Here is a 14,258-nt window from a genome sequence, read left to right as displayed (position 1 = left end):
GTATTCCAGCCACCGTTCAGGCTCAGCCTGTCAGCAGCGTCGCCGGGCAGGCCCCGCCTGGGAGGGGAGCCGGGAGCGGAGCTGCTCACACTGCCAGAGACAGGGACAGGCCCAGACCCGGGCTCCTCTCTCCTTAATCTGAGCTTTACAGGGAGCAAAACCTTCTTTCTTCTTCTAATACTCTCTCCAGACAGCCAGACAGGAGTTCGTACCCTCTCAACTCACACACCGGGACCCAAACAGGAAAATTAAACTGCCACCGCGTCCGCGTTCGGTACCGCGGGGAAAGCCTCCTGGGGCCCTGTCCTGGCCCCCCGCCCGCCAGGGTCTTATTTACCCCGTGTTTCTGCCATCATCGCTCCCAACCTCTGAAGTCATTTCCTGGAACAATATGGCCTACGAACGTAAGGAATTACACCAAGTCATGTCCTCAAAAACATTTAATGACATAAAAGGGACGTGAGTGACAAGAGCTGGACAGAAACCACACAACAGGACATCAACGTGATGGAAACGCCAGCTTAGAAGATCCAAGCGAGACGGCACATGGCACCCAGTGGCTCTAGTGCAGTGGGCCAAGCAGGTTCTAAATGCGGGACCTGTTCAGCCAAGTTCAAAAGCGCTGGACGGAGGTTTAGGAAAAACTCCCAGGAAGGGGGTGCTTCACGGGAGCTCTTTAGCGGACACGTGGCCGGAAGGACGGTGTGAAGTGAAGCTGCTGGAGGGGGCCAGATGAGAGGCTTCTGATTCCAACACGGAGGTCCTGCTTCGTCCCAGTGACTGCGAACCACCGGTCTCGTCCCTGCCTCCCAGACGGCCGCAGTCACTGCTCCTGAGGGCCCGGCCTCGGCGCCGTGCAGGCAGGGACCCCAGGGAGAGCTTCCACCCGTCTTAAAGGGGAACAGGCTCAGTGAATGTCTCCCTCACAGCCTCATGGAGCCAGCGGTCCAGCCAGGATTTGAACTCGGAGCTCCACCATCATAGCCTGCTGTCTTACCCACGACACCACCACATCCCAATCTAAAAGCCTCTGCCGGTCCATTTAAACACTCAGTGCTTGGCATACAAGGAGCCCTGTATGCACAGGGCCTCCCCACACCGTCAGGCGGACAGCCGGGTGTCCGGCAGGGGGACACCGCTGTCGAAGGCGGGGCCTCTGCTCCACCTGGGCCCTCCCACCCCCTGTCCTCCCCCAAGAGCCACTTCCAGAGTCCGCTCTCTGGGAAACCCTAATCCAAGGCACCTGAGGGCGTGTCGCTGTGCCTCGCCCGCCCCCAAACCTCGTTTCCAGACCGGGCCTGGGCGTACACGGACTCCTCCCCCCAGGACTAGCGGGTCAGGAGGGAACACTGAGCTGTCTTTGTTTATGAAATAAAATAGACCTAGAATAAGCATGTACCACTTTGGAAATCACACATGGATGATTAAGAATAACTCAATGCAGACTCATTCCGACACACCCCGAACCACAACCGCCCAGAAATAACAAGCCCAAACCACTGACATTGGTAAGAAATGACAGCTACAGCGGCCTGACCAGAGCCAGGGGCCTGGAGGGTCTGGCCCTCTGACCACGGCTGACAACACCCCCTAGTGGCCCTGTCTGCCTCTTTACAGAGGGGCCTGGAGCGGGACCGCCAGCCAGAGGGGAGCTGCAGGCAGCCTGGAGTCCGGAAGAGGCAGTGCGACCTGCTGCCAGCGCCCTACAGACCGGCAGTGACTGTCACCTGACTGTCACCGAGACGCAGGGAGGGGAAGGAGGCGAGAAGCTGACGGTGGCGGATTGTCTCACAATTACTTGCAAAGTCAAAATAGAAAAATGCGTACACGGTAAACTTCAATATAAATAAAGGCAATGGAGAAGTGAGACCTCAAATGTCTCCAGAATCCTAAATTCACCCGGAGGGCCAGGGCTCCTGGGAGAATGCGCACTCGGAGGGTCCGAGAGCTTCAAGGCAGCGATCACCAGCGATTTAAATGGAGAAGGTGCTAAACCCTGCGAGTCCTGGGACTCCTTCCACACGCTCCACAGGAAGCGGACGTTCACAGTAAGTCAGTTCCGTGTCCCGCTCTCCTCAGACGGCTCCTCTCTGCCCCCAAAACCCCACCTCAGGGGAGAGGACTCTGAGCACAGGGAGAAGAGGAGATTGGCACGGCTCCGCCCTCAGGACGGGCGCTCACGGCCCAGAGCTGCCGCACGTTCCCGTTCAGGCCCGGCCGCCATGGCAGGAACGGGCCTCTCGGAGCTGCCCTCGGCCTCTCCCAGAGCTCTGCCCAGGCTCGGTCTCAGAGGAGAAGCCGATCAGGGCAAAACCCAGAGGCGCCGGGACGGGAGAGCAGCTTTCCTTCGGCATAAAACCAGTGGACTGAAAACACAGAGACGGCTTCTCGAGCCCAAACCTCCATCCGCTAAACCTTGATTACCTTTGGAAATGAAACACGATCCTCACTGCTGGTCCCAGAGGAACGGAAGAGGACGGGAATCACGTGACCAGGGGATGGAACGACCCACCAGCGGGGCCCCGGCCGGCCATCACAGGTGGGCAAGGGCCGAGGCGCGTCCCCATTTCCTGTGACGCTCGGATCCCGCTGGCCAGCCTGCCTTCCTCCTTGGTCCATCTTTTGGGGCCCTTGTCTCCCTGTTGTTCCCAGATTCCAACAACCAGGTTCTGAAGAACTCTGTTCAATGGCGCATGTTTCCCTGCGGCTGCCTCCCTTAGAAAGTGAAGCAGCGTGTCTGACGGACACACGGCAGGCGAGGAGCGCGCGGTCGCGGAGCTCAAGGAGGGACTGTCCACGAGCCGAGGACACTGCTCCCCAGGGCCGTTCGCAGCGTCAGGCGGAGACAGAGGCAGCTGCCTCACTGGGTAGAAGCGTCAGTGTGCCTTCCGATGGAACCTCGCTTTTGGGTGTTGTCTCCTTACATACGTCTCCTCGGCTTCTCTGGCTCCGATTTTCCCTGTTGCTCCAGGAAGTTTAATATTGTATTCTGTTGTGACGTAAGGAATCGTCCCCTCGAACCCATGCTGAAAGGAAACGGAAAACATGCAAACTCCCAGGCCGCCCAGTCTTCCTCTGCCCCCCCAGCCAGAAAGTGTGGATTCTGAGTGAGCTCCGCCCCCTCCCGAGCACCCCCTCTTCTGAGCTCTCCCCACAAAGGCCCGGAAGCACTGGCCAGGGGCCAGATGACCGCCTCCTGTCTGTCTAGCCCAGTGGTCGGCAAACTCATTAGTCAATGAGCCAAATATCAACAGTACGACTGAAATTTCTTTTGAGAGTTGAAAACCGACTTCTGCACGTGGGCCACGAAGTTTTAATCACGCTGTATGTTTCAATTGCAGATATTTTGTGAAAGACCCATACTCAAGGGGCCAAAGAGCCACATGTGGCTTGCGAGCCACAGTTTGCCGACCACTGGTCTAATCAACTCCACAAGGACATCCAACAGCCAGTGGTAAGTGTGGGGGTTTCCATCTCAAACAAGCAGGTAAGAAGGGGAGCAGCAGCCAGGCCGCCCACAGGCCCTGCAGTTTGGCGGGGGGCCCACACAGGTGGCCACTGTGACCTTCCCGTGACCTTCCCGGGCTGCCCCTGGAGATGGCCTCAGCTCGGGAACGGGAATGGCTCTCCGCAGCTGCTGGCTCATGGCCTTGTCTCCCCAGGCACCAAGTGTGCGTCCCCAACAAGGACCTGCCCCCGCTCCTGCCCAGTTTCAGGTGCCCTCTGCCCGGACACAGCCGCTCCCCCTGGGCGTCCGGAGCCCGCTCACCTGGCTCTTGAGGACACAATGGGGAATGGAGATGGCTCCGACCAGCAGACAGTTCACATTTCTCAGTTCTTCAGGGGGCACAGGCGTGAGGATGTGGTAGAGCCGCTTCTCCATGTCGATCCCTCTGCAGATCCCTGGAAGACCAGAGCACACGCCGTCACCCTCCGCCAGAAGCCGGGCCACCCCACGCCCACGGCAGAGCAGCTTTTAAGACAGAACCCCAGCCGAGACCGGTTTGGCTCAATGGATAGGGCGTCGGCTTGGGGACTGAAGGGACCCGGGTTCAATTCCGGTCAAGGGCATGTACCTTGGTTGCGGGCATATCCCCAGTAGGGGGTGTGCAAGAGGCAGCTGATCGATGACTCTCTCTCATCGATGTTTCTAGCTTTCTATCTCTCTCCCTTCCTCTCTGTACAAAATCAATAAAATATATTTAAAAAAAAAAAAGACAGAGCCCCAATTTCAACTGGGTTTTGTTTGGAAATACAAAGTGGCGGAGACGGAGTGTGGGAATGCCGGAAGCCGTGGTAGGTCCTTCCGGCTCGGCTGAGGCACCGAGTGGTCCTCACGCCACAGTCCTAGTCGGCGCTGGCGCCAGCGCCTGGGGAGACAGTCCTTCACCCGCTCCTTGTCCACGGTCTGCAGTGGCCCGTCTCCATGAGACGCTGTGAGAAGCACAGTGCTGTATGAGTCAGAAACGTGTCATTACTTAAGGACTTGGCTAATTCTGGGTGAACTTTCCAGAAACATTCACTGACGTTTATTGACCTCAGGAGCCAAGAGATAAACACTGTTGTGGGCTCTCGGAGGGGACGGGCCCAGGGCTGGGGGGGCTGCGCTATGACGACAGGATGTCAGGACGTGACTGCGTCGCTTGGCTCAGGTCACTCCCGAGTGTGGGTCCAGTGCAGGGATGAGGATGGCATATGGGCAGAGGAGGACGTGACCCGGAGGGGCCGGACTCATTTCAGGAACAGAAGCCGCCTGACCTGGCGTGGGGGGATGTGGAGAATGAGGCGGAGGATCCGGGGTCGGGCCCAAACACCAGTGTGAACCTTTAAGGACCAGTGAAGGACCTAGGGGACAGGAGGTGGCAGGGTGGGGAGGAGGGACCCGGGAGAACATCAGGCCTGCGGACCATCTGGACCTGTTTCGGACCCGGACGCCGTGAGATACCCGAGCAGAGTGAGTGCCCGGTACCACGGGCTCGGAACCCTGTGGGAAGTCGGCAGGAGACGGACTGAGATAACACGCTGGGTGAGGCGTCACCAGGCCGAGGGATCCGGGCCTGAGAGAGGCCGGAGGAGAAGCAGAGGAAGACCTGCTTCCTGCTGGCCGAGGCCCAAGGCCCATGGAGTGTGGAGCCAGAGCAGCTCTGACCATCGAGGCGAGAGCCCCGAGGCAGACCGGTCACCTACAGCGGCGAGGGGGGTCAGGTTCAGTGTGTTACAGATGCGCTTCCCTCACTCACCGAAGCCCAGGCAATCGCAGATGGGAGTCTGCGTGAGCAGGACGGGCCCCTCGGTGAATCCTCCCACCTCATCCAGGATCTTGCAGAGGCCGACCCAGCTGGCGTTCACCGCGTACAGGACGTGGGTTGGGGTGACATCGGAGTGAATGACCCGGAGGGCGACGGCACTGAAAGGGACCTGCAAAGCCAATGGGCACCTCCCCGTCAGCTAGTTCTTCTTTATTAAATTCTCTGTGACACGGGTTAAAAAACTCCCGTAGGTTTTAAGCGTACACTTCCACGACAGTCTGTCTAGTGCATCATGTGTTCAGCACCCAGACTCCCATCTTCTTCTGTCACCGTATACATGCCCTCCCTCCCCTTTACTGTCCACCTCCCTCCGTTAATTCTGAGAAACTATTGTACTTTCCTTTGTATCAGTGGACTGGCCAGCTCTCTGAAGCTCTGCCTGCCGAACCGCCTGCCGAACAGTCTCTAAAAGCATGGGAACCCCAGCCAGCTCTGCTCGGCTCCCTGCTCTAACAGGGCGCCTGAGAGCTTGACGCCGAGCCCCTGGGCACCAGCCACAGTCGCTAGAAATCTAAACCGATGCCGGGCCTTTCCTGTCTGAAGAGACACAGACACGGTCTGCAGAGGCCGCGGCCGTGGGAGGCGGTGAAGACCCGGCACGGAGGCCTCTGATGTAAGAAAGCCACACCCACTCCGTGAGGAGCTGCCATTCGTTCCTAATGCAGCATACCGAATTAAAACAAATGCATCGCATGCCTGGAGCACAAGATAAAGAACCACCTTTAATGTGACTTTCTGGGTAATTTCAACTTCTTAAACGAGCAGTGTTTTGTTATACATGTTACATGGGTTTCAGAACAAATGTGAAGTAAAAAGAAGGCAGGTTAGGTACTGGCAGTAAACTCCAAACTCGGTTATACAGCTTCGCCAGGGAGCGAACTGCCTCAGGCTCTCGGGGGGACGGGAGGCCTCGGCCAATCTCGCCGACAGGCTGAGGCAGGTCTGCCGCGCCCGCCTGCGAGGCCTCAGCCCTGTCCTCTCCACCCGCCTGTGCCCAGGTCGCTGAGCTCAGGTCCCAGTGCCATGCAGACACCAGGCCATTCCTGGTAGTGAGCTCAGCACAGCGAGGGCTCAACACTGGTCAGGGCATCCAGCGGAGGGCGAATGCTCTGGCCTCTGGAGTCAGGCTGCACGGCCTGCAGTCCAGCCCAAACCTCTACTGAGCCCCTGAGGGTCAGCTGGCCTCAGCCCCATCATCTGTAAAATGGGGATTATAACAGCCATTGTGAGTAGAGGAGGAAACACGGGCTTAGGACACAGCACAGCAGAGGAAGCACTTAGGAAGTGCTGCCTGTCACTGTTTCATTCTCCCGTCACCCAGAATTCTAGCGTTAAGGTGGTTTCTCCCCAAATAATTCTGGATCCCAAGATCCACACACTCTGGTGCTAGAATCTAATGGTGACAGTAACGTTCAAGGCTTTAAGAGTGCCCACTGGGGGCCAGGCACCACTGTGCACTCCCGTGGACTCCGCACAACCACCCACCAGGTTGGTACTGCCTCTGCTCTGCCAACGAGTCACACAGCTCGGCAGAGGGAGCACTGGAACCAGACTGCCTGGGTTCAACCCAGGGCCACCTCTGGGGTCAGGCAGAACATGCCCACTGGCCCGGCACCAGAGCTGTGCCCAGGACAGCCCAGCCTGATGCCCACTTTGCCACTGTCGCTGGATTCCTCACTGAGCCTTCCCCGGGCTGGTGCTGAGGGTTACAAGAGGAGCTACAGAGCGGACAGAAGAGCACGCACACAGAGGTCCCCCCCAGCCAGCTTGTACCTGGTAGGGGGTCAGGCTGTGCAGTGGGTGAAGCGGTTTCGGCGCGGGGGGGTGCAGCTGGCCCAGGTACCCCAACAAGGCCAAGTCCCGAAGGACTCTGTTATGCGACTCTCTGCAAAGCAAACAGGAGGAGGTGAGGAGCGGCCCCGACAGGCCCCCCCTTCACTTCCATTACGTAGATCCATGTGCTCCTTGGAACCCCAGCCCTGCCTTTCTCTAAGCCCTGGGACACGGAGTGGGGACATGGAGCGGGGAGCTCTCCTAGCGGGAGCCCCTCTGGACATTCCCACGGGAAAACGCCCCAGACTGCGCTGGAGAGGAAAGTGACAGGGACTGACCGCTCTGAAGGAACTGCGGGCAGAAGGCGTGTCAAACTGAAGAAAACAGAATTCTCCGGCCTCGACGGTTTACTTACCGATTTCTTGGCGTTTTTCTAAACGCAAAGTCCGACTGGACACACATCAGCTTATGTCCAGAAAAGGCCGCCGGACTCTCCTTTTCTTCGTCACCAAATTCCAAACTGTCCGCGAACTCTGGCAGGTAGAAGCCTCGGTCTCTGACCTTGGCCTTGCTCTTGGTGTACAAGCCATCCATGTCGTCGACGTAGCTGGGGGTGAGTTTCGGCATGAATCTGCTCCGGCTGGAACTGAACTGAACCACGTGGCTCGGGCACAGCAAGCGGATCAGATCGACGAGGAGCAAGAGGCCCTGGTCTGCGGGAAGGAGGGGCGTCGGCGTCAGCACCCCGGGAACGCCGTGTCACTGCGAGACCGCGCTCGGCCGGAGGATCTCCCCCAAACTGGCTCCAGCCGCAGGTCTGAGCCAGGAGTTCACTCCCCCGGGTCCTTCCCTGCCCCGCGGGCCGCGGTGGCCTTACCTGTCACCCAGCCCATCGTGTTGATGATGAGAGGGGACTCTCTCCTGTAGGAGCTGAACACATACTTGATGATCTCGATGTAATTCTCATAGTTGTCTTTACAAGTAGATCTCCCAAAATACACCATTTTCTGTGGTGTCCTCTGGTGGGTGAACGGTGGTCCTGAGAAGACAGATAACAGCAATGAATCCATGCCCTGGCCAGTGTTCCTCACTGGTGCGGATGTCGGCCCACGCACCAACGGGTCTCGGGTTCGATTCCTAGTCAAGGGCACATGCCTGGGGTTGTAGGTTCAACCCCCAGCCCTGAGCAGGGCGAGCACAGAAGGCTACCAATCAATGTGTCTCTCTCACAAAGATGTCTCTCTCCCCCCCTTCCTCCCACTTTTTCCAAAAAATCCATTAAAAAACAAACAAAACAGCTACAGCTGGTTTGGCTCAGTGGATAAGAGTTTTGGCCTGTGAACCCAAGGGTCCCAGGTTTGATTCTGGCCAAGGGCACATGCCCAGGTTGTGGGCTTGATCCCCAGTAGGAGGCGTATAGGAGGCCAATCTATGATTCTCTCTCATCACTGATGTTTCTATCTATCCCTCTCCCTTCCTCTCTAAAATAAAGATATATTTTTAAAAATAATAAGAAAAAATTAACAAAAACAAACAATGTGGAATTCTGGTTTGGATTCTGAACCAGAAAAAGAATATTAATGGGTAACTTGTTAATTTTGAATAAAATCTATAGGTTAATTAATGGCATTGTATCAAAGTTAACTTCCTGGTTTAGAGCGTTATATAGGGTTAAATAAGATGTTAGTATTAAAAGGAGCCGTGTTTCTAACTTACATACAACAAAATGGACAGTAGGTCCGTATATTAAAATGGAACCCCACTAAGTGTCATAGTTTATTTTTTAATTTTCGGAGGCTGGACAAACAGTTATGGGAAGACATATTTTATACTTTTATATTCTTTGACTTTTTTGTATCATTACTCTCACATGTTATAGAACATTTAGGAATCTACGATACGTACCCAGAAGCGGTTCTGTGATATTAAGTAGAGAAATACAGCCCGGAGGAGTAAATTCTGTCTGCCCCAGGTCACATTCCAAATAGTCAACGCAGGAAATACTGGAAATTCAAAAGGAAATCTTAGCGAGCTTTACTATGTGGAAAGGATAAAGCAGATCTTAAGGATTTTAAGTGCTAGACTAGAGGCCAAGCGCAGGAAATCGTGCACGAGTAGGGTCCCTAGGCCTAACCTGCAATCAGGGCCATCTTCCTTCTGCTCGCCAGTCCCCAGTCCCACCACCCTGCCTATATCTACCCTGTGGTTCCCCTTCGCCATCCGGCGATCAGAGCCTGCGGGCCGGGGGAGAGACTGAGAGGTGGTCAATGAGCCTCATAGCGACTGGTCGATGGATTGTTCTGGTTGTTACGCCGTTATGGTTGCTGGCCTTCTATTAGATAGAATGGTTTTGACTCACCGTAGGCAGGCTCAATCCATGTACAGTGCCTAAAGAGGACATGGGATGGGTCACAGGGTCCGTCCATGATAGGGTATATGGTCATCTTCCCTAAAACGCTACCTGTAGACAGCGGAGCTGACCTGCTCTGAATCTCCATGGGGACAAATACAGACGCTGAGACCAAGTGGCCTCCCCGAGGCACGCTGACAGGCAGGTCAGCACCGAGCCCTTGCCTAGCCAAGCTGCTGGGCACGGAGTTGTAAACGCCCTCCTGAGAAGCCAGAGGCATCCTGGCCAGTTTCCTGAATCCAAACTCCACCTTCGTGCCCCAATGGGAGCAGCCTGTCCAAACAGGAGCACGCTTACCTGTTCAGCAGCTGGTTCATCAGGTACCGGTTAAAGGTGGACTTTCCGACGTCCTGAGCGCCGCAGACCAGGATGACGGGGCAGCCGTCCGCTTCCTCTGGAGGGGAGACAAACACGGCCCGTCAGCCTCGCCCTGGGCTCTCTCACCCGCACCCGGGGCTCTGGGGGAGCGCGCCACCTTAGCAACGTCTCGCTCACCGCAGGCAACGCTGACCAGCTCCTCCAGCGCCGAAAGGATACTCTCGGTTAGCTGCAGGCCGTTCTTCTTCTTCTCTTTCTTAATGCCCACCGACCTCATGGCGAAATACTCGGCGTTAATCTGGAAAGTTGTCCTCTGAAATGAACAGCATCAACTTTTAGAAAAGGTGAAACCAAAGGCGCCGTTCCCCTCAGTTCTGAGTTAAATGGCCTCACGCAGCTGGGAGCTGAAGATAAATGGACCCCTCCCTCTTCCCAGCCCCAAGCCCGCCCTGCCAGCTCTCCTCCCGAAGCACCACGCCTGCTCCACCGCGCATGCTTCCTTCCCACCACCATGGCCCCGAGGACACGCCCCGGAGAAAGAACACGCGTGAGAGTGATTCCAGAAGGAAGAGGGAACTGGAGGCCGCAGGCCAAGAGTTCGCTGGGTATTTGAATGAAGTCAAGGCAATACCCAAACAGAACCAGCAGGCAGAACGGGAAGGGCGCGGAAGGCGGGTCCGTGAAGCCCCATGGCACCCCAGAAGCACCAGGAGACCGTGGGAGAGCTACCCGAGGAACGGGAGCCCACTCCAGCGGAAGCAGCTGGAGCCTGGACGGAGCACATCACTGTGTGGAAGGGGATCACGGGAGAGACCCGCCCAGGAGCACAGGAAAGGGCGTCACAAAAGGCATGGAACCCGCCTGGCCCTAAGGCTTGCTATCAGCAACTCTGGATTCTAGAAAAGGAGGGAGCAGGCCTCAGTCCTGACACCAATGACCACGCTGTCTCCGTCTCACGGAGCCCGATTCTTGGGACTGCCTCGGGCTCAGACCCGGAACCTTCCCGTTTCTCACTCAATCACTCCCTCGGTGCTGAGGACTTTGGATCCTCTTCTGCTCACAGCTCCACATTCACATTCCCAACCGCTTCTCCGAAGTCCAGACTCGACATCTAACAGCACCTCAAGGTGCACACGACTACATCTGCTCCTGAGGTCGCCCAGTCTGAGTTAACAGAACCGCCAGGCACACTGGCATTTAGCCCAAAGGCCTGTTAGTCCTCGGTTCTTCCTCACCATCCAGTCTGTCCAACCACCTTATGGTTAGATTCACCTTATTGGCTCACGGGAGACAATGAAAGTACAAACTGGACCTTAGGAAATCATCAACAGGACCAGCAAAATATACAGATGAGAAGAGAGAGCGGGAGGAGGTGCAAGTACACCGAAAGTACTCATTCACAGCTATGAGAAAACTTCCAGTCTCACGTTAATGAGTCCAGAGACAAGAGAACCATTTTTGTAAAATGCCAACAAGCACTTAACCGACTACAATACAAGATGACGGCTTTTCCTGGGGAATGAAACTAAGGAGGGCCCTTTTCAGGGTATACCTTTCCACAGTGACTGTTCTTACCGAGCACATGTCCCACAGCCTGGGGGACCCGGCACAGGAGGCTGACCTCCGAGGGGAGATGACTGCTCTGGGAAGGTCATTGGCAAAACTCTGACCGGAGCCAGTCTTACCTCTTGTTCGAAGATGTAGGACAAGCCCGGGTGGCTGGTTATGAAGCGCACGGCGGAGCTTTTCAGGGTTTCCAGCAGCACCACGGAGCAGAGCGGAGAGAGGTTTTTCATCACCCAGCACCTGTCATCTGTGAGTGGTTAAACTACCGTTAAACTCCACGCCCTTCGGGCCGCATTTCCTCGGCCGAACCGGGAGCTTTTAGAGGGGGACATGACATTTGAGAGTCTTTTTCTGGGCCGGACTGCATAATTGGAACACACTTGGGTTGAGAAGTCATACTAGCTGTGTGGTCTTGGGCAACTTTTCTCTGTAAATTGGTGAAAACAATATGGTGAAAAGTCACTCAGGACATTTGCTGGGGTTTATTTTTATTATCCTCACCTGAGGATTTTTTAACGAACTAATTATTTTGTTTTTATTAATCCTCACCAAGGATATTCTTTCCATTTACTTTTAGAGTGGAAGTGAAAGAGGAAGAGAGAGAAGGGGTGCAGGGGGAAGACATGGATGTGAGAGAGACAACACCAATTGGTTGTTCCCTGGGGGACCTGCCAGGGGATCAAGCCTACTACAGTGGAATTTGCCCTTGACCAGAATCAAGAGACTCTTCAGTTGGGGTTGGGGTGTGATGCTCTAACCGCTGAGCAAACCAGCTAAGCTGTTTAGAGAGAGAGGAAGGGAGGGAGAGGAAAACAAACATGTGCCCTGACCAGGAATGCCCCCTCCCCCCCCCATCCTGTGGTATAAACCAGTGTTCGGCAAACTCATTAGTCAACAGAGAGGCAAAGGCCCGGTTTGCCGACCACTGGTATAAAGGATGATGATCCAACACGCCGGGCCACCTGGCCAGGGCAGTGAGGGTGTAAGTAGATCTAGCAAAGGGGGCCATGTCTAGGCCGTGGCACACATCTAAACGTCATCAGCCACAGCACCCTCAGCAGCCGGTCCGGGTCTCCTCATTACCCCGGTTCAGATGCGCTCTGAGCAAAGCCCGGGCTTCTCTCTTCATCTCCTTCCTGCTTTTCTCAGGCGCCGAGGAGTGGACGGCGCTGAGCGCCAGGCGGGAGTGGGTGTAGGTGGAGAAGACGTCCTGGGAAGGCTGGCCTTGGCTGATGGTGAAGCCAAACACCTGCACCTGGCCGTAAAGGCAGGTCACGCGGCAGGTCCCGCTAAAGGTAAAGACCTAGCAGGGAAAGAAGAAAAGAAAAGAAATAACATCATATAGGGACTGAATTTTCTAAAACCTTCATTGCTAGTCACATATCAAAAGGTGGCAGGTTTCTAAATAACGGAGACATTGTAGGGGGTGACTTTCAGGGACTGCGTGTTTTTGACCTAAGATTGCATCCCACGGCAGCTGGGGAGCATGAACACGTGGAAAACAAGGGTGTCCCACGAGCCCAGCTCTGCGGTCCTCTGACTCGCTCCCTGCCTCGCTGCAGGCTTTTATTTCCCTCCTCATTGGAGGGGGGCCGCCCAGACCAGAGTCCCAGCGAACAGCAGGGACCCTACTACCGTGTCCTTTTTGGGAAGTTACCTAAGCCAGTCCTCAGTTCTTCCTGTCACCATTCGCAGCAATCGCGGCAGTGACTCCAGGTGAGCTGCGAGTACTACAATGTTCATACAACCCAGACCCTCAGAACACGCAGAGCCTGACGTCATTAGGCACCCAGGAAACGCGACCCCTTACCAAAACCATCCCCATCCAAGTCCCTTTCAGCCCTGAAGGCAGCTCCCAAAGCAGAGTCCTCCTGAGCTCTCTCAGCACCACCGCCTGGAGGGCTGACTCCCGCAGAGGCCACTGTCTCCCCGGCCGCACCCCGGGCTGCGTCCCCGCCTCCCCTCCGCCCGCCGGGCCCTCCGGGCGCTCCACTCACCTGCTCCCGCGGCAGCAGCAGCAACGCGCGGCCCGCGCCGGCCGGCCGCAGCGGCGGGATGGCGAGCTTCGCGGGGCCACGCGGGGCGGCGTCCTCGTCCGAGGCCGGGCTGGAAGCCCGGCTGGGGGTCGGGCTGGGGGCCGGTTGAGGGACCGGGCTGGGCACCGCGGTCTTGGGCCTCGGGGCAGCCGCCGAGCGCGACACCGGCCCGCAGCCCTCCCGCCAGTCCGCGCCGGCCGCCTGGGCATGCAGCAGCCGCCGCCGCAGGAGCCGCCGGCCGCCCCAGCGCAGGAGCCGGAGCCGGCGGCGGGGCCGGCGGCTGAGGATGAGCTGGGGCCGGGCCTTGCGGCATCGCGCCCACGTGGAGCGAAGGGGGCCCCGCTTCGCCGGCGGGAGGGTGTCCGCCATGCTGGTCGCCGGCGCTGGCGGCGCGAGAATCTCGCGAGATCTCATCGCCCCGCCCCGCGGCTCCTGGAGCGTCGGAAGGAAGCGGCTTGGGAGCCTCTGCCGCCACTTCAAAGACTCCTGCGGGCCAGAGTGTCGGGGCGGCGCTTGGGCCACCAATAAAGAGGGGACATGTGCCCTCGCCCGGAGGCTAGGCTGGTTGGATGGCGTCCTGTGCACCAAGAGATTGCGGGTTCCAACCCTGGTCTGGGCGCCTGAGAGAGGCAGAAACCATTAAATATATCCTCGGGTGAGGATTTAAAAACACACACACGTGCGTCTTGGTTGCGCTTTCCAGGCTGGGCGAGCGTGGGGAGCTACCACTTCAAGCCTGAAAGCGCAGCGGCGGGCAAACCGCAGCCGGAACCTCAGGCCTCGACCAGAACCGGAGGAAAATCCCGCGCCAGCTTGGCGTTGCTAGGCAGCTCTGGGAGGCGGCCG

General features: G+C 57.0%; 1 protein-coding gene across 1 annotated transcript; it reads right to left on the bottom strand.

Annotated features, from left to right (window-relative positions):
* Positions 1-425: 425 nt before the first annotated feature.
* On the bottom strand, positions 426-14,246 carry NOL9 (nucleolar protein 9). The gene is made up of 12 exons (XM_084875786.1): positions 13,374-14,246; positions 12,460-12,679; positions 11,496-11,623; positions 9,988-10,123; positions 9,790-9,886; positions 8,988-9,085; positions 7,960-8,121; positions 7,498-7,795; positions 7,083-7,194; positions 5,241-5,418; positions 3,770-3,903; positions 426-3,026 (listed from the first exon to the last, which is right to left on the bottom strand). Exons 1-12 carry the CDS (start codon positions 13,824-13,826, stop codon positions 2,877-2,879), a joined length of 2,166 nt encoding a protein of 721 aa, XP_084731912.1. The 5' UTR covers positions 13,827-14,246; the 3' UTR covers positions 426-2,876.
* Between the last annotated feature and the right edge of the window lie 12 nt (positions 14,247-14,258).

This window comes from Pipistrellus hanaki (assembly GCF_964339955.1).
Source record: "Pipistrellus hanaki genome assembly, chromosome: 2".
NCBI classification, from domain to species: domain Eukaryota; kingdom Metazoa; phylum Chordata; class Mammalia; order Chiroptera; family Vespertilionidae; genus Pipistrellus; species Pipistrellus hanaki.
The sequence above is the reverse complement of the archived record's forward strand: the minus strand, read 5'-3'. Positions and strand labels throughout refer to the sequence as shown.

Coding starts and splice junctions, on each gene's coding strand:
- NOL9 (XM_084875786.1), bottom strand. CDS start 13,826: ATGAGATCTCGCGAGATTCTCGCGCCGCCAGCGCCGGCGACCAGCATG. Junction 11,624..12,459: donor CAGAGCGCATCTGAACCGGG/GTAATGAGGAGA, acceptor AACCACTCACAG/ATGACAGGTGCTGGGTGATG. Junction 9,887..9,987: donor GCTGGTCAGCGTTGCCTGCG/GTGAGCGAGACG, acceptor TCTCCCCTCCAG/AGGAAGCGGACGGCTGCCCC.